At 45.1% G+C, this 20,133-nt stretch overlaps 2 protein-coding genes across 2 annotated transcripts; one reads left to right on the forward strand and one right to left on the reverse strand.

The window, feature by feature from the left end:
• The first annotated feature begins 2,128 nt into the window (after nt 1-2,128).
• LOC117848577 (tetraspanin-3) lies at nt 2,129-5,973 on the forward strand. Its single transcript, XM_034730031.2, has 2 exons — nt 2,129-2,999; nt 5,248-5,973. Exons 1-2 carry the CDS (start codon nt 2,466-2,468, stop codon nt 5,593-5,595), a joined length of 882 nt encoding a protein of 293 aa, XP_034585922.1. The 5' UTR covers nt 2,129-2,465; the 3' UTR covers nt 5,596-5,973.
• Nucleotides 5,974-10,670: 4,697 nt separating this feature from the next.
• Nucleotides 10,671-11,799, reverse strand: LOC117850360 (LOB domain-containing protein 3). The gene is made up of 2 exons (XM_034732188.2): nt 11,498-11,799; nt 10,671-11,402 (listed from the first exon to the last, which is right to left on the reverse strand). Exons 1-2 carry the CDS (start codon nt 11,741-11,743, stop codon nt 11,016-11,018), a joined length of 633 nt encoding a protein of 210 aa, XP_034588079.1. The 5' UTR covers nt 11,744-11,799; the 3' UTR covers nt 10,671-11,015.
• Nucleotides 11,800-20,133: the final 8,334 nt, after the last annotated feature.

The following is a 20,133-nucleotide window of genomic DNA, read 5'->3' on the forward strand; positions in this document are numbered from 1 at the left end:
TTAATCTGTGTTACCCGTACCTACTGACACTATCAGTATTTATGTGCTACCTTACTCAACAGATTTACTAATGGGTTGGTCAACACTTGCAGTCAGGAAGCCACCGTCACGTATTAGTAATTAACGTACTAGTAGTCTTTTATTCTCTTTCTTGTTACCCCAAAAAAAAATTGTTAGGAACCTAGTTTTTACAGCTAATCTGGTCCCTTATTATCATCTCAATTTGTTCTCCCTAACTTTTCAGCCCTTCATCACGGACTCACAAAGAAGCATGGCATACATGATAGTACATCCTAATGTGTTAGTCACAAACAATGCATTATCCGAAAGGTGCGTTGATGATCCTATCTCATACTTGAGCCCACTCTTGTTTTTTCTCCAAGAAATCTGACTTGAACATCTCTTTGGAGGGAGAGATATCTCCTCCAAATTCAGAGCACCCCACTGATCTATGATCCTACCAAAGATCGACATGATGACATGACATGGATGTTTCAGCAAATGCATAGCACTACTGTCCCCATTATATTTGTTTTCTTTTCATCTGTGTCGTCTCCACTGTAAATTGAAATCCAAAGAAAACCCATTGTCCCCTTCTTTCGAGCTTTGTCCCTATTCTAAACCGTCCTTCTCACCTGTGTGAGTCACATGCTCTAACTTCTATATTCTGTAACATCAGTATGAGCGATATTTTTGCATTACAGTCTTTAGAGAAAGGGATAAGACAACTCCGGTAGCTATCAACGGGGTCCACTCTATGATGTGGATGCAGGGAGGTGTATCATGTAGTAGCTCATCTTTTTTGTGCCCATGATGGACACCGCAACAGCTCATAACCAGTGCTCCTAACTGATAACGACACACGATTAACCCACTGGTGTTTTGTTAGTGACTCCAAGAGATTTCTCTAACACTTCCTCGTGGAACAATCTGGTGTCCATTGTTCAACGCAAACTGAAGACGAAATTTCCAGGACATATGCAAATACTCTAATGCTTCTGTCAGTCGATTGCACTTGCACATGCAGGCCCATCTTCCACCTCGTCATTTTCAGGCGAAGCAGTTGGTGGATACTTCATCCAAGTTGCAGGGTTTTTGATTTTTGAACCAGGCAGGCACCCATCTCGTAATGATGTGAAGAGAAATCAAGGAATCATGGCCACATGGGGCGGTTGCTCATCCAGAGATATTTGCACAAAAACGAGCAGTGCATTGTCAGCAGCCCATCTGGGACGGACGGTCAGGCAGCAACAAGGAGCAGTTCTTACATAAACAAGCAGGAGTAGATGGCAATGCCGCAGATCAACGCTTTGTTCGCTTCAACTTATCAGTCAGCTTATCGACCATCAAATAGTATTTTTCTCTCAAATCAGCCGTTTCAGCTTTTCAGCCGGCTTATAAGTCCAACCGAACAGGCCGCGAATGTTTAGATACTAATTAGAAGTATTAAAATATAGACTATTTACAAAACCCATTACATAAGTGGAGGCTAAACGGCGAGACGAATCTATTAAGCCTAATTAATCCATCATTAGCAAATTTAAAAAATTACTGTAGCAACACATTGTCAAATGCTTAATAGATTCGTCTCGCCGTTTAGCCTCCACTTATGTAATGGGTTTTGTAAATAGTCTACGTTTAATACTCCTAATTAGTATCTAAACATTCGATTTGACACGTGTTAAAAATAAGCAGAAGTAACCAAACGCCCCGTAGCAGCGCTGGAATGGGACGGGATTTCCGGGGGCGAAACAGGCAACCTGACTTCCAGGAAGTTGGATCCGGCACCAGAATCTGTTGCATAGATTTCTGTTCTTGTTTCCAGGGGGGAAGTGCAGACAGATTTTCATGTTCATTTGGTTTGTCCACGCTACTGCAAGCCTTTCCTATATCCCTGTAGTCAGTTGGTTCATCAGCAACGGCAAGTCGGAGAACGGAGCGTCACATCAACGCCGACCAAAGCATGGTCCGTCGAAACGTGCAGCTGCAATGATCGTTCGATTTTCATCACTGTAGAATGAACGAGTTAATCATAATCACTCTAGCGATGGAAGAAATCATGTGGCTACGCTATGGCTTCGCTTTTGCGAAACCCGCTTTAGCGCTCGTCAAATCCGGAATCCCCTCTCCAACCCCAACCTGCCGCTGCTGGAAATCCATACTCCTCCCCCGTTACTCCCCCCGTACAGCAGCAGCGTGCTGCTTCGCCAATCGCCAGCCAGCATCGTCGACCTCGCTAAAAGCCAACCCAACCGCCCTCTGCGGCTCTGCCCCTCCCCCTCTCTCTCCCTCCCGTCTCCACACGCACAAACAAAGCAGGCAACGGCACAGCCAGGTTGGGAGAGAGAGAAAGAGAAGCAGGCAGAGCCAAGAAACAGAGCAGCAGCAGGAGCTGGTTCGAGGAGGAGAAGAGGAGAGGAAGGAGAAGGGCGGCGGCCAAGAAGAAGAGGAGGAGGAAGGGCAAGATGCTGCGCGGCGGGACGAGCGTGCTGGGGATCGTCAACTTCATCACCTTCCTGATCTCGATCCCGATCCTGGGCGGCGGCATCTGGCTGGCGTCCCGGGCCAACTCCACCGACTGCATCCGCTTCCTGCAGTGGCCCATCATCGTCGTGGGGCTCGTCCTCATGGTCATCTCCCTCATGGGCTTCGCCGGCGCCTGCTACCGCCAGACTTGGCTCCTCCGCCTCTACCTCTTCGCCATGTTCTTCGTCGTCCTCGCGCTCCTCTTCTTCATCGTCTTCGCCTTCGCCGTCACCGACCGCGGCGACGGCCAGGTCGTCATGAACCGACGCTTCCTCGAGTACCAGCTCTCCGACTACAGCGGATGGCTCCGCGAGCGCGTCGCCGACCCCCAGTACTGGGCCACCATCAGCGCATGCCTCCGCGACGGACACGCCTGCTCCGGCATGAGGCGCTTCGCGCGCGACCCCAACACCGGCATGCGCGTGCCGGAGACGCCGGACATGTTCTACGGCCGCAACCTCTCCCCCATACAGGTATCTTTTCTTGTCCTCTCTATCTCTTCCCCCAATTCCTCGCCTTCTTTCTTTCTTTCTTTACTTCTTTCTTTTTCCCTAGGAGACTAAAAAGATTCGTCAGTTCTTGCCAGCCTTGCTTTCCATGTGATTTGGGGCCGGAAAATTGCGGCTCTTGTTTTTCGGTTACTGAACAAGAGCACGCGTAATGCTCCGCTGAGGAAAGTTTGGGTTTTTACAGCAGAAAACTTGGAAGTTTGTGATGGCTCGGCGATTTAATTCCATCACTCAGTTCTCTCTGCAATTTAGGGGGAACAGGCTGCATTTCTGTGTCCATTTTGCAAAGATTATTGTTTTTTTTATTTCACAGAAAGATGCGACGAGGGCAAACAATCTACTCGACCTGTGATTGCTTGTTGCAAAGGTGGCGTAGGATATTCCAGTTACTTCTACTCGCCACTAGTGTGGATCTCGAGATGAACTTTGCTTGCCCCTTTTATCAGCAGCCCCCCTTTCGCTTAGCAAGTCATGGCCTTTAGAATTTATTTGTTCGTGCACCATCCTGCACCTTTCAGAAACTATTAATTCGGCAGGCCTTTTGCTTGTTCCTGATTTTGGGTAAAGTAGCTAGAAGGGCCACTGACTTTGGCAGCCCCTTCGATTCCAGCATATACCTTTCTTCAAAAGCAATCCTTTTGTTCCACTTTACATCACGGAAAGTAATTGCGTCGATAATCCTGTAGCAGGTGCCCTTAAGTACAGAAACTTTTGGTTGATTATAGACTTAATATCATGGATGGGAAAATAAGTTTATCATCCTTACCATGATGGGGGAAATATACTAATATTTTCACTGAATGTGAACAATATGTCCGAAAGAGTGTCTTTTTTTCATTGAACAAATCTGTACCTTTGAACTGTACGCCTAAGACATTTAAACAGTAAATATCCCCTTGACTCATTAGTCAATTTGAGTCCTGTCTATGTCAGTTATTTCCTCCTGCAGTCACCATTCCAGTGCAATGAACAAGCAGCACTAGGAGTTGACACTATTGCAGTGGTAAGTAGAATCTGGTGTCGCCCGTGTCTGTGGTGGTGAGGCTGAGGACAATGTCATTTTCCTAGCTTTTTCCTCGTCTTTTCGGATACCAGACGACAAGGAGGACCACAATATCTGTATGATTGAGGAATCAGGGCCTCTCTCAGCGTCTTACCAAATACACCACAGTGTGACCAGGACGGCGAAAAAGCCAGTTGCTAGGTGTCACATTTCAGAGTTGGAATTGGACCATGGAAGCCTTGCCTTGCTTGTCCTTATATTCTCTATGCTGTCGAGTTTGTTGTTTTTCTTTTCCTGGTTTACAACATCAAAAATTACTGGCAAACATACCTTTGGCCTTGTTAGATTGTTTCTGTAGAGATGATACTCTACATTATGTGTAGCGTTTATAGTGAGACAAAATATCTATTGTCCATGTCAGATAACTATTGTATATGGTGAGTAGGTCAGTGGGTTGAGTGCAAGGGCTTGTGACAATCGTTTATTAGATATGCGTCGCAGTGGACAGGTACCCATCAAATGTTTGTTAAATGGATGGTTCTATCAGTGTTGTTAGTTTGTCTTTTCTTGTGCATGCACACACATACAGACATGTAGTAGGTTCTTCAAGTCGTAGTTAAACAGGCTTGGACAGATTTTAAAAGTTTAATGGGCTGCAAGAGTTTTTTTTTTTAGTTCAGAGGCCGAGTATTTCAGGACAATGAGCTGTCGTCAAGCTCTTAAACAACATAATCCTTTCACGATACGTTCTGGTTCTGTTAGTAAAACTAGTTTTGGGTTTTACAGTTGTAAGTTCTTTGTCTTTCAGAGTAACTGACCGTTGTGTGATTTCTCATGATATGTTTGTGTTCATTTCAACTGCGGTTTGATGTAAATTTGCTTGTAGATACACTATTTTAATGTCTAAACTTTACACGTTCAATTGCCTGCAAGATTTTGAATTCAGAGGCCGAGTATTTCTTGCTAATGAGCTGTCTTCAAGTTCTTAATTGTACACTACTTTTTCTGCCTAAACTTTAAACGTTCGATTGCCTGCAATATTTTGAGTTCAGAGGCCGAGTATTTCTTGTTAATAGCTGTCTTCAAGCTCTTAATTGGTAAAAATGGTTTCTGTGTTTACAGGGTTAAGTTATTTTTCTCTCAGAGCAACTAATTAACCATGTGATTTCTCAGGATACTAATACCATTTTATGACTGATTACTCTGCAGTCTGGATGCTGCAAGCCACCATCATCATGTGCGTTCACCTACAATAACGAGACATACTGGACACCAAACCCCGGTGTCCCAGTTATCAGTGATCCCGACTGCAACAGGTGGAACAACGACCAGCAGACACTCTGCTTCCAGTGTGACTCGTGCAAGGCGGGTGTCCTGGCGGGCATCAAGAAGAGCTGGCGCAAGGTGGCGATCCTAAACATTGTGGTGCTGATCATCCTTGTTATCGTCTATGTCGCGGGCTGTGCTGCATTTCGCAATGCCAAGAGGATCGAGAATGACGAGCCAATCGGCATGGCACGGATGACCAAGTCCCAGCCAAGCAGGTTCCAGTTCTAGGCTGCAGTGGCGGGTTCGGAAGCTTTTGCATTGTACAAATGACCACAGTGGGTGATGCTAAGGCTTGGCCTTTGTTAGATCTTACTGAAACGTAGGATCAGCTGCATTTGGGTGGTGAACAGGGAAGAAGTTCGCTTATCAAAAAGTTCCGGTGTGGTTTAGTTTTGTGCTTGCCTTAGTGTTTAGGGTAGGTCTATTATGTATTGGGTGCAACCAAAGATGGGATCTGCAAGAAACAAGAGAAATTACTTCAATTAGGAGTGTATTGTTCTGTATGGGAGATTTTTATATGTCATCTTGTGCGTTTTAGAAGATAGTGCTCTGATGGAATGTTATCTGAATTTCTGTGATTGTATGGCAATACGAGAGCTTTCAGTATGACAGGGTCGCTAAATGTCAATGTTTCAGTTGTTCCAGGACCAGGAGGGAGCGTGTGTTTAGCGTCATTATATGATCTGTTTTCTATGAAATTTCACTAGCCTTGACAGTGTCTGCACGATACAGGATGGTTTCTACTTTCTACGCTGTTGCCATTTTCAGCTAGGTCCAAGGGTGTCTTTGTGGGTCCTAATCTGAGCCTGCAAAAACTTCTTTCGTTTCCCTGAGGGGGCCTGCAAAACCTTTTGTTTCCTCCCAGTATGATGCTTCACAAATTGTTCACTGCTTATGTTGCTGCTAGCTCGTGTGAGATGTTTCCTAAGAATTTCGTCAAGATTTCTGCAGAGTATTTGATGGCTATTGCAATTGTCAGTGAGTGTGGTCTCGTGGGCCCTCATTTCAATCAAAGAAGCCCACCAGCAGAATAGTTTCTGGACCATAGATAGGCCGTTCCCACATCCAAATATCTGAGGCCCGTCACAAGCTTAACTCTATCTTCTACAGAATCCACAGCCAAATTCCACACAGCCGGAGTTCTACAAGAAGTCTTCAGTGCCAGAGGTAAAGCTGGACTGCTTAAACCACTCTAAAAAAGGATTCTAGAGAGAGCATATCACTTTACCGTTATTATGCCCATCCAAAAAGTTCAAAGGGTTTACACACACGTCAACCAAACATGCATGCCAGTTAGAATGCAGGGACTGACTGATTTGATCAGGCAGCAGAAAAAGCAGATCATTAGCATGTCCCTAGTCCCTACCCCCGGTAAACCAACTATTGCCATGTAGAAAATCATGCCCCAGAATGCCAAAACAAAACCCATTCAGACCGCATGAGCTACATTTGATTCCAGGTAAAGATATGAGGAGAGGATCAAAGAAAGGGACTGACCCCATGTGAATGTGCAAGAAAACTAAAGTGGTGTGCACTTGACATGGGTCACAACACCAAGCAGGCTAGCTAGCAATTTTGACATGTTGGTCAGACAGAGACAGGTGTCTCAGTGTCTGGTTTCTCCGGTTCAAACGCGTCAGTTTGATCCCATGCAGAAAAACCCGGCACCCTCATGACCCGCGCTGCTGGCTCAAAACACGTATGAATACTCTGTTTTCATCCAATTTTGCTGCCGATGCTGCTGTTTGGCTTTGGCTGTGTGGTTGGCTGCTGCAGCTGCAGCTGCAGCACAGCCGTGGAAATCTGAACCGAACATAGCCGGGAGTCAAAGGCTCGGAGAAGAAAGCCCGCCGTGAAACGGACGCGGACGCCGGCTGACATTTTTCGCTGACGATGTTCATGTCCGGGTGTCCCCTGATGGAGAGCAGATCTCCTACAATTTTGGGGGAATATCTGAACTGAATGCCATGGTTGCGGCGCGCGCACGCGGTTCTTCTCATCATGCGGCTCATGTGGATCGGCCGGGAGTTTGGCACTGGATTTGGAGGCATTTGCATGCATGAATGTGTTCTCTCTCCAGCTGGTTAAGGTATCACAGTACTGTGTGTCAATCTGGTTAGGTTGTTTGTTCTTTGCTTTTTCCCTTACCACATGCCCACATACGAACCAGCTACAATGATTAGAATGACTGAATAGTGCAGCTTCTGAGTAGCTATAGGCAATCTGTTTTCAGTAAACGAGCTATGGCTACGTTTAAAATTACCCACTTCTATTATTATTAAAAAGCTAACAGCAACTGCTTTTGAAATACCTATGCTTACGATTTATGGAAGAGTAAACTAAGAAAAAAAGCTCAAATACCAGAAGCGCCACTATCTTGCATCACTGAATATTTATATATGTTTCACCTAAAAATTTATTTGAATTTTAAATTTTTCAGTGGGAAAATGTTTGTGTACGTCACTGGCTGTCTCAATTACGTGTTGAGTTTATTGCTCTAACCGGTTTACCACGAGAAGCTTGGAAATGTGCATGATAGGAAAAAAAAAACAAGAGAATGACTCTATGCTATGCTCTGATTTAATAGATGAATGTAAAAAAAGGAAACATGATCAATATAATAATATCACCACCTCTGCATCCTAAAGCATAGGCATCTCACGAAGTTCTATTATCCATGTATTCAGTATTTGCCTACAAATGAATTTAGGTCCCGTAGTTTTGAACTTACCGGTTGTGCTTGGACACATCTAGCTAGGGTGAACCTAGGTTAGGTCAATGTACAACGCATCTCTGCTAGGTGCTAAGTTAGCTCATGCTGTCATGCATGTGGTTGATTACATAGGTCAGTGCTAGTATTAATCTATCATCCCAGTTGCCTTTTTTCCCCTGTTTTTCTAAGATACGGTCTAAACAACTGTTTTATGCCTGCACACTGCAGTTTCATCAGCAGCAGCACTCTATTGGGCACGCTCTGATCCCATTTCAACAGGCCGTATGACCATAGCTAAGCAAGTCAATCAACTAGGGAATTATTCTGATACCGTTGTGAATTATACATTGTTGCTGGGACCCGGAAATCTCCTGATTTTCAAAGATCCTGTCATTTCGATCTAGTAGGTACGTTCTGCTTCTGCCAATCCTGAACAGGTTTCAAGTATGTGAACTGGGTTCTTCGTTTCTACGTGAGCTTCACATTCCGACTGCATCTGCATGGCAACGTCCATTAAGCAGATGATTCATCCTTCTGTTCAGAGTACCAACTCTTTGAACACTAGCTTGGATGTATAACAAAGCAAAAAATATCATCTCATTCTTGTCAACGTCACTTTGATGTTTGATCTTATGCTGAAACCTGAGTGACCTGCACAGTACATGAGGATCGGAGCACTTCTTTGTTCGGCCGCAGCATGACCTCGCAGGTCAGAGCCTCGGCGAAGTTCCTATGAACGGGCAAATGCTTTGTTTGACGCTGAGCAGCTGCCAAATTAAAATGTTCAGATACCTGTATATGTCCCCTGGTAGACGACAAACCGATCCCCACAAACTTTTTGTAGATATGTGAACCGAAAATCACGAAACGGCGGCACGCATGGCCATGCAGATCTGCTTCTCCTCGGCTTCCATGCCGACACTCGCATGTCGACCATGGACGTAGCTTGGCAGGTGCAGATGGAGCCAAGCCAGGTTTCAAGTGTCAGCTTGGGCATGCAGAGAGAAGAGAAGATAGCTCCTCCTGCGCAGCAGGCTCAAGCACTGAAACTGACATTTCGTCGCATGAACGCATCCAATTTGCTGCTACATACGTCCAGCTGCAGTCATAACTCATAGACCATGACAAGGACTCGATCAGATGGCCAGGCCAAGCAATCCTAGTCTCTCTCATCCCAGCCAATGCACAGGCCACTGGAGTACACATCTGCCAGCCTCAGCACATGAACTTGCTGCAATACAGTACAGCACAGTACATTTCCAATTGGACCAACTTTAGGTACAACTCTACAAGTTGACCAACTAGGATTTATCTTTATCTTGGCATATGTTTTTGTGTACACCACTGAGATGAGCATCATTTAACACTGGATCATCTGCATGCATGTGGAATCATCTGCATGTGGTCAGGATAAGGCCGTTAGTTAGGTTAACTTGTTTTCTAATTTACCCTTTTTCCCTCTTGACTATCCATTGTCATACTATTATGATTAGACGTAACTGAGAGAGGTTAAGAACTGTAAATTGGACTTGCCTGTAATAACCTAGTAGCTAATAAGCAGCTAGCGGACCTACTTTTCAGCAGGGACAAAAGACAAGTCTCTCTGTACTTTAGCTTTCCCTGTTGTGCTTGAAGAGTTATAAAAAATTCTGACAGTTAAACCTTTTTTTAAAGTTGTTTATAGTCTAAAATCTTAATCAAGTAAGTTAGGTCAGTGTACAACGCATCTGTGCTGCTATCTACTAGGAGCTAGTATTAAGATACTACATTGCTACCAAGTTCATTCATGTTTACTACTAATGTGGTAAACTGTTCCTATAGCTACGTAGCTTTCTAACCATTCATGTAGCACCAAATAGGCTAATTATAGTAGTGGTACACTTTGTTTTGACCAATTAATGCATGATGTAAACTGCATTATTGTTCCTTCTGCTTGAGACCGATGCGCATGTTGAGTTGTTGAAAATACAGTATTGATGTATTATCCATCATGGACGGGACAAAACAGCAATAACTAATGCAAGGCCAAGTAGGTGTCTGAAAAAAAACACGCGTTTTCACTGAAAGTATAATTGATCTGTACATGTAGTTGTATATGTGGCATGCTAGCTCGTATACGTTTCAGCACATCCGTATGTGCAGTTGAGCGCAGCTAGCTGAGCAAGTCAATCAACTGGGGGGTTAATTTGATTACATTTTAAATTACTGGCCGCAATCTCTCACATTTTTCAAATGCTAATCGTTTAGTACGTCGGGCCAATGATGAGCAGGTTTAAAATATTTGTGTATAGTCTTCTTTAGGTAGTCCTTTAATTTGGATATAGGCATATAACAATTGTTTGGATTTTGGAATCATTCCGTAGTCTTGCGTAGATCATAGAGACAGAAATGTTAAACAAGCTCCAGCACCTGTCCTAATGATTGGCAAATCGAACTTTTGCAAGTTCAGCAGACGTCTGAACAAGTTTGTTTTCAAAATCAAGTGTGCTTGCTGTAGCTAGTAATAAACAAAACAAACATTTATGCACAATTGGCAACCAAACCTTAATCTGGTGTTGATTATTATGATCAGAGCTAATATACAAACAAGTAGGAATCATATATGGCATAGCTTTCCATAGACAGTAATTAATGTTAAAGAGTAGTAGTGTAGTGTCATGGTACACACGTTACAGAAAGAGTTTCAGATGAAAGGAAAGGAAAGCTCATTCAGGGGTTCTCAAATTGCTTCAAACCCCAACGGCCCAACCGCGTTAACCCTTTGGTTAACTTGGAATTATGAAATCGAGTAAAACATACACCCGTACGTACACATATTGACTGTTTATGTAACTGTATACGTCTGCATATACGGATCAGCTAGATTAACTATACGTGGACAGTGGACACCGATCCAACACCATGATCGAACTCGCGCACGGGCTTGACGACGACCTCATGTCCAGAGCGGCTCGTCGGCCCAGCTGACGGGGCTGGCCTGCAGCTGCAGGCCGCTGCCGCCGTCGACGACGTACAGCGCGTCGGCATGCGCCGCGGGGGTGGCGGCGGCCGCGAGCTGCGAGGAGGTGTAGTCGACGGCGCCGCAGTAGGCCGGGGACGCGGCGGCGACCTCGACGCAGAGCAGCGCGAGGAGGTGCGCGTGCTGCGCGCGGGCGCCGGCGAGCTCCGCGTGCGCGCGCGCCAGCTGCGCCTTGAGGTCGTTCACCTGCCTCTGCAGCTGGCAGATGGCGCCGGCGCAGCCGTACACGGGGTCCCGGATCCGCGCGCTCGCCTCGTACACCATGCTGCTCACCGCGTCGGCCCGGTGCTCCTCCGGCAGGTCCTGCTCGATCGACCATTCCGTCGGTCAGTCTCGTGCTAACTTGAACCGCGGGCAGCAATGGCGGCGATGGGGGAGATCGAGATGACTGAACTGACCTGCAGGAGCTTGATGATGTTGCTGGCGCCGAAGACGCGGTGGGCGGTAGCGAACTTGTGGGGCTCGGTGGGCGGGAAGTATGGCGCCAGGACGCAGCGGTCGACGCAGCGGCGGCGGAGGATCTTGCACGCCGCGCAGGGGCTCAGCACCACGGCCGCCGCCGCCGGCGACGTGGGGGGCGTCGAGGCCCCGCCGCCGTGCGGCAGAGCGGCGGTGGCAGTAGTGTCGCTCGAGGAGGAGTCCATTTGGTTTGTGTGAGCGACACAGAGAGGTAGAGGTAGGGAGATGCCTTTGAAGTTTGGCGGTAACCTGTGTATATATAGACAGAGTTGACAGTTGAGGTGCAGCTACGAGCTGAGCAGGAGACTGATGAGTGAGTGTGAGTGATGACTCATCGGCCTGCCAGCTAGGCACCAAGGAATCAAGGATTATTCGGCCCAGTCGGGCTACCGACTACGGCAGTCTTGCAGAGTCCAACCAGTCTTTAAAGGCTCTAGTCCATATATCGTTGAAACTTGGAGTTAATGCAGTGAAATATTCACTACTTACTACGTCAGAAATAATTTATAATTTAGGTTGGCATTTTGACGAGGGACATAACCACCCGTCAACACAAATGGATGCCGCGCCTGCCAGCACAAATGCATTTCAATTTATATTCATGAGAGGGCTAAAAGTTTCTAACTAGCCAAAAAATTTAATCGTACATATCCCAATATATTTTAAACATGTATTAGACTATATACATGCAATTGTGTAGAAGTTTCCAAATTTTTAGAAGTGACTTGCAATTTTCTAAGATTTAAACGATTATAACCATGTTTATTGAAATTAATTGATATTTGAACTAATTTTTTCACAAATAAGATTAAAAAATTGTAAAAAAATGACAATAAGAAAATATGTTCCATTTTAGCTCAAATAATGAAAGTACATGTGAAATTTCACAAGTTCGTTAATGTATTTATCACTTCTATGACAACTTTTGGTGGAAAAAAATTCTAATAATATGAAAATATGGTCTGAAAATTATATAAATTGGTAGGGAGTCATTTTGTGAGTCTACAGCCTTAATATAAAATTTCAATATGTTTTACAAAAATTAGACTCTACGTTATTCACAAATGTATACTTCACTAACAATGTTTCATATAACTCAAGTCAACTTGCCAACTAACTTAGAAAAAGCAAATATCATATATATCCTAATATAATTTTTACACGTATAATACTATATATCTAATCTGCTGTAGAAGATTCAATAACTTTTAAACTAATTTAATTGTCTAAAAAATTAAAAGAAAAAAAGAAAAATATAGATAGATTTGTATTCGCGGGTGATGATGTCACCCGCCAGCACATATAAACCGCCCACCAGCACAAAGATCAACAGGGAGTTGCCCCTCCTTTATCTTCTCCTACTCTCTCTACCCCTCCCTTATCTCTTTTACTTTTACTGGTCCCATCTCACTTGTGCTCTCCCATCTGCGGAGGGAGCGGCGGGAGCGACAGGCGGGCGGTGGGTGCAGGAGCGGTGGGCGGTCGGCGCGCGGGCTGGAGCGACGGATGGTGCGTGGTTACTTTTTTTATTTTCCTAAAACTATCTTTGCTGGCGGGTGGCATAAGCACCCGCCAGCACAAAAACCATCTGTGCTGGCGGGTGACTTAAGAGGCCCGCTAGCGCAAATAGCCATTTCTGCTGGCTCAAGGTTGCTGGTGGGTGCGGTACCCGTCAGTACAAATCTCTTCTACCGCTGGTACAAAGTTTTTCTGATGTGGTGATCTAGACTTCCATGATAATTCTTTGGTCAGTGTTTAATCACAATGTTGTGACCCAAGTCACCTAATCATGCCTTGATATAGGATGAAGAGAACTTAACATTATATCAAGGTCAAAGCCAAATTGGATGCCTGTCGGTGTAAGCACACAAGAAGGCTTGGCTTAAGGTCTAAACAAGTGGTGGTGAGCCGCCTTTTGATGCGGTACACGAGGTAATATAATGATTGGCGTGGAATGGCAAGACAATTGATTCATGACACCGTATTGTTGTGTGCTTAATTCTCTTATAATTCAACACTCCTCACGTGCAGAGTATATCAAGCCTTAAACGTGAAAAATAAAAAGTTTGGTATAATTATTTTATTTAACCGTGTCATTCGGAATCAGAGGTGCGCAATTAACTTATAATTCAACGCAATTCTTTCTAAATCCCCTCAAACCATAAATCAACATCAAACCAAAAAGAACCCAAATGGAGCACGTGGGTATTTGGACTTGGATTTACCCCTTGATTTGCTAGCTGATGGACAGTCTAACCCTTCGTTATTGCTTATTTGCTTACACTCAATGCAATTATCAGTACCAATCGCTTCGGTAGTTCGGTTCACTTCGGACACGACGCGAGTCATGCATGGACAAATGAGTGCATGACGTCAGGATGACGTGCGCACATGTCGCGTTGCATGCCGTGTTGCCGCCCGGCCGCTTCGGTTCGTGACAGCTAGCTTCTCCATCCATGCGTGACCTTTAATTTCGATCGGCCCGTTGCTCAACGGTTCTTCTAGAACCCATGTAGTAGACCATCACGAAAGTAAAGTAATATCTAGTGTTATTATTTTTAAAATATGTTGTAGCGTTTAGAGCAAGTTAAAAAAGTTTGTAATAAATACCTTATATTTAAAAACGGGAGTATACCTACTTGTAAATTGTATTGCTCAAATAGTGTTTTTTCCGAAACATAGTACAGACATAAACGTTCACATACACGCACGCACACTTAACTCTATTAATACATGCACGCAACACTACCTTTATGAGCGAGAGATTGAGTCATACTCATTTGCGTTAGCACTGCAAAAGTTTGCCAAATGCAAATGATAGCAGTGGCACGACGCGTGTACTTGCTTGTTGGCCCATACACTACCCGGCATTGCACTAGCTACACTGTTATGTGGCGGGGATGGTCGTTGCGGATGGAGCCCACCACGTAGGAGCGGGAAAAACGAGTCAAGGATTAACGAATTCCTCCTTGACATGCATGCACACTTACTGACAGCAACGTGCAGCATATCCAGTACTACAAAAATAGTTGTATATAGCAATATAAAACGAATAACAACCCTCATATAATAATACTAAATCTGTCTATGTTAAAAAAAATAAAAATTAAGTTAGGTGTCATAAACTATAGTTAACGAAACAAAACAAATGCAAATGATAAATCAAATTGATCATCACTAAGAAAAAGAGAGAACTTTCGAGAAAAAAAGAAAAAAACAGAGAGGTGATGAAATGGAAAAGAAAAATCAGTGGAGATATTTCAGGATGCATGCAATGCAAGGTATACGGTAGGTGCAGTGGAAGTGGAATTCCGTTGCCTGCGCCGGCAGTATAGCAAGGCAACAGCACCCACTACGTACGCCCTCCATATTCCACGCCACATAACTGCTGTATTTGTCCGATTATACAGAGAAAAGAAATCCGAGTATTTGTTTCGGCGACTCCCCATTTCTAAAGCTCGCATAATTGTATTCGCATTCCGTGTGGACTTCACGGCCGGCACCAGCTGCTACTTCAATAATATATAATGCGCTTTTAGACTACTCACTCATCACTGATTGATTGCCACCTGAAATTCTTAGAAAGAAAGAAGAGTGTATATGATCAACTCAGACCTGAATTAACCAAACAAAGCATTACTCTTTTTACTACCTTGGCAGTCAAAACCAAATCACCAAAAGGGGGTTGTAATGGCAATCGTGCCGACATGCCAAGCATATTGCGACGACCAGGCACAGTTTCCTCGATGGCACTTCCACACTGACCGGATATGGCTCCTGCATCCTAGCCTCCTACCAAGTAAATTACCTGTGAGCTAGGCGCTGCGACTGAACACATCTGCGAGATTTACTGAAAAAATTCAGAGAGATATCGGCAAGCAACATTCAGAAGCAATAGAATCGGGGATGGCTGGAGCGCACTTTGTGGCGCCCCGGTTGATCCCAACCTGGAAGGCTTAAGCTGCTCGCGACGACAGTTAGGTATGGTGATCAGGCCACAGCACAATGCAACACTGACAAGACTTGCATTGCCCGACACATGGCTTGAGCTAGTTTCAGCCATTTGTCAGGTGTGAACTGGGCTATACATCGTGCAGTTCAGCATGATGCAGTCATGCAGCTGCTGGAGATAGATCCAAGAGTAGGCATTGTGCTTGTGCCAGTGCATCCGTTGTACTACCAAGTTCACAATGCCACTATGCTCTGTATGTGATCTCTCTCTTCTCTCCTGCAACTGTTTCCTGCCATCAGCTGATGCATCCATGCCTTTTTCCTGGAGCAAGCAAGCGAATGCGTGGTGGCAGCGTACCCAACTCCACGATTCGGCGCAGACGCGGAAACTGATGATGGAATTGGAATTCTGCTGGACGGATAGCTTCTGAATTCTGCAGATAGCAGCAAGAAAAGGCGTCTGCGGATACTGTAGTGCTTGCGCCGTAGACGTATATGTCCACTCGCAGGGACAGAGGTGCATGTGCATGCCTTTGGCCCGTCAGTTTCCTGCACAGGAATAATTAGGTGATTGACGGCCTCTCTTGTGCATGATTTGCTCTCCTACTAGATTTGTTGATACCGTGCTGCTTGTTGCATTGCCGGTTTGCCTCTTAGTAATAATTCAAAGCACTACTTGATGGAACATTCATGGTGCTCTGCTCACTGCTCACAGAAAGGCGGCTGATTCAGTGATTCTTCCTGAAACTGAGCCACCAATCTCCCGAGCACCGCCACATCCCCACCTAATGGTTCAGAGCGTTGGCTGAATCACACATGGGGGGAAGCAATCGCTCGCCTCCTACACTCCGTCCTCCTCCGCGCTTGTTCCGCCATGCGTGTCGAGCTTCTCCGCGACGACTAGAGGCCAGAGCAGGAGGAGGTGGCGCGCGAGAGGAGGAGCTCGACGCCGAACTGCGCCTCCTACAGCCCCCCATCGTATCCGCCTACGGCCCTCGCTCCTCCCTTGGCTGGATGCTTCGTTCGAATGTTCCATTGTAGATGAAGAACACAGAGAGAGAGCGCGCAGACAAGAACTGGGGGAGAGGGAGAGGATGCAGATAAGGGGATTGAGAGATCTGCGAAACAATAAAACAATGGATCGGATCCATGGGCCAGCCCAAAGGATATGGGCCGCATTTCGCAGGTGAGGCCATTCTTTTTTTTAAAAAGCCCATTCCTAATGTTCAGAAATTTATTTTCGGCCACGGAAGAAAAAGGGTGAAGAATTGAGTAGACCTCTCCTCTACTGAAATAATTTTCTAGATTAAGAAGCAAAAGGGCCCAAATGTTCTTTCAAAATAAGTTCATGTATTTTAATCTCCAGCATACATGCGGGGTTTTCTCTCTCTATTTTTGGCGACTTTTCACGACACGTGTGTTATATGAATTTCCAGGTGAACCCAAATTGACCTAGCCTAAGACGACCGGAGGAGAAGGACATGCGTGCCAATAGTGACACGAATGGTGCACCTGAGTTCTCTCTCAACGAGAGACTATGAGAAACCCAAACTTTTCAGAGAGGCATTTCGTTCCTCCTTCCAGAAAATGCAAAACCACATGTACATGTGACTACATGGCTTATCCCAATCGTTGATTTCTCTCCATCTAATTGTTGATTCATTACCTACCCAACGTAGTTTTCACCTACCCACGATTCATCTCACCACGATAACTCATGTGGTACATGTATGTGAAAAATACATGTTCCATTTCTTGGTGGAAACGAGCTGCATTCTTGCAATCAAAAGGCTGAACGAGAGAGAGGGGGAAAAGAACAATCTTTTTCGTACAGGTCAGATGCCAACTGCTTCCCAAAGTACAGAAACATGGGGCCATGACCAGTTAATGTTACGCTGACACTGCTGGTAACTGATTGCGCTAGCTCTCCACGTCAGCCATCTCTTCTCACGGGATGGATGAAATTATGCACGGTATTGGATGCGGGATTGGATGCAATTACGCAAAGATACGCAGAGGCAGGGCAGAGCCCATGATGTGAACCAAAACCTGTGGGATAATCCCGATCTTTCTACGAGAGAATTGGATAACTCAATTTGAATATGGAGATGACGTTCACGGCTAGACTCCAACCATCCAAAGATGTTGCGCCTTAGCAACCGATATACCACCTCCAATGATCGTCGCAATCTTGTGGAGCACGATCAACCAAATTACTAGGGTAATTCCTGCAAGCAATCGAGAAACAAGTAAGAACAGGTAGAATAAGCAACTCAATTGCAAATATGGAGATAAAAATCAATTTGAAATCACAAAGTTGGGGTTCTGAATCGAATAGAACGGATGGTCTAGTCAATACACGCGTCTACAAGGAAGTAGCAATAGCTAAACTTTCAACAAAACAAAACCCAGGATGGCCACCAGGGTGTTGGAGTCGTGCTCCAACCCTAGGACGTCACTAATGGACCCAACTTGATACACGGTCCATTGGGCAAAAAAAGGTGACACAACACCATAGACAGAAAAAGACCTCTGTAGTAAAACGACGATTGCGTCCGCCTCAGAAAAGATATGGACATGAATCTGGATTCATATGAAAATAGACTTGATAAGGTTTCCATGAACTACTTGAACGCTCCAATCCGAGTCCATATGCGACCGTGGTGACCGTCACAAGTTGATGCTGTTCTGCTGTCCCAATCTAATTTCGAAACGTGTTGGATTTGATCTCTTTCTTTCCTTGGAAAAAGTGACGTAGTAGCCTAGTGGGGAACGCTGTGAATTCTTGGACTTGGTTCCCAATTAATTTCTTTGGACCTCCATGGATTCTATGTGTGTTTTACTTTTTTTTATCCATATATGTATTTTTGAAAATGACAATAAATACACATCGTAGTGCAGCATTAATTCATCAAATATAAAAAAAAATCGTGACAATGTGATTGTATCGAGCAGTCAGGCCATCCCTGCGCAAGTGCAATGTTTCTACCTCTTTCCCGGCAGCCATTGCTATAGCTTTCTTGGGTCGCTACCTCCAATTTACAGCCGGGGGCTTTGGCTGGATGCAGCTGGCTCTGGTCACCTGCATGTGCCATTTGCCCCTCCTGGTGAGGCCAGGCATAGTTTATCTCTGCAGGCCCTGTGTCGTGTCTGCAACTTTGGTTGAGCTCCGGTAGGTGTATGTTCTTCAGAGCCTCAGACCGTGTACCACACCTCCATGTTTGGGACAGTTTGGCATTCCCTTTGACAGCCCAACCTTGAGGTTATCATCTCTGTAACGCAAGATTTTTCTGAAGATTATCTTTTTCCTGCTCATGGGATTAGATGATGAACTGTTCCGGCCTCTAGATAATAAGGTCACACTTCTCACATGCATGCTAGTAGCTCCATGTTGACGATGGGTTGGGCATCTACAGATTATCTCATTGGCCCCCCAACAGCTCTAACCGACCATTTCACTACATAAGTAACCGGTAACCATATGCCAATGTGTCAGGACCAAATATTATGAAAGCTGCGTGGCGACCAAAAACGGCAGTAGGTTATTGTTCCTGCCAATCCTCTGCAACTGAAAACAAGATGAAGCCGTTTTTGGCAGGAACAATAACCTACTGCCGTTGAATATTGAATAGCCTACGGCGGCCAAGAGCTTGCAGCTGCTACTCTAGCTTGTGAACCACGCTCCGGGTACAAGGAGAAACATCAAAAGCTTTCGCTGGAGCTTTCTGTGAATTGGAGAGGCTGCCACATCGACATCACTAGTCTACATGTACGCAGCAGTCGTCGGGCCCCGGGCTCCATACACCACCAATTTGTGCAACATGCATGTCTCTAATGGCTTTGCTTGCAATTGACACGTGTGGCTGCTGCTAGGGTTTGGTCTTGGGTGCCCATCGTCTCTTTTAGAGCTTGGCTCTGCTTTTAACAAGCAACGTCTGGCTGTTGCTTAGCCCTAAAGATTATATTAGGGAGAGGGGCTAGGTAGTGGTTAAACAAACATTTGCCGGCGTTTCAAGTGATGACCGCCTTTTAAGGTAACTGTGATCCATGTGTTGGTGTGCATCAGTGCATGTCTGAATTCTGATGATACTACTATACTCTGATGATACTACAACTGCACCTCACGTGCTCCATATGTCTGCTAGCTTTCTCTATAAACATGTTGCCAAATTTCTATTCCCTCAACTGTAAATACCATGGACCTGCCGGACCTAGTAGTTCGTAAATTCCAAAACGTTTTCAAATCCTTTTGGCCTTGTCCGAAATATGAACCTGCTAGTTGAGTTTGACCTAGCTTGTCCTGTCCTGGCAACTGTTAGTTCGCATGTAGTTTTCGGGCACGCCAGACGTCTCCTTCATTCTGTACTCCAAGGATACTCCTACCTTTTGTTATGAAAAGAAAAAGGACACTACTTTGAACCAGAGCGCATATTCTCTCTTTTAATGATGCATGACCGACCCGGGTCGAAGGCTCGAGTTTTACGCTATTATTTGGCTCGGTTAGTTGTTCTCTTGTGCTCGATATCTGTCAAGGTCGCGTGATGATGCGAAAGGCAAAGTAGCTGCTACGTCGATGCATGGTGGCCAAATTATGAAACGTCTGATCGACCGTAGCAGCTAGCAG

Source organism: Setaria viridis, chromosome 3 (genome assembly GCF_005286985.2).
Source record: "Setaria viridis chromosome 3, Setaria_viridis_v4.0, whole genome shotgun sequence".
Lineage (NCBI taxonomy): Eukaryota > Viridiplantae > Streptophyta > Magnoliopsida > Poales > Poaceae > Setaria > Setaria viridis.

Bases quoted from the DNA above. Each gene is read 5' to 3' on its own strand.
- LOC117848577 (XM_034730031.2), top strand. From the start codon at position 2,466: ATGCTGCGCGGCGGGACGAGCGTGCTGGGGATCGTCAACTTCATCACC. The intron at 3,000-5,247 runs GTATCTTTTCTT...ATTACTCTGCAG, and splicing joins GCAACCTCTCCCCCATACAG to TCTGGATGCTGCAAGCCACC.
- LOC117850360 (XM_034732188.2), bottom strand. From the start codon at position 11,743: ATGGACTCCTCCTCGAGCGACACTACTGCCACCGCCGCTCTGCCGCAC. The intron at 11,403-11,497 runs GTCAGTTCAGTC...TCGATCGAGCAG, and splicing joins ACATCATCAAGCTCCTGCAG to GACCTGCCGGAGGAGCACCG.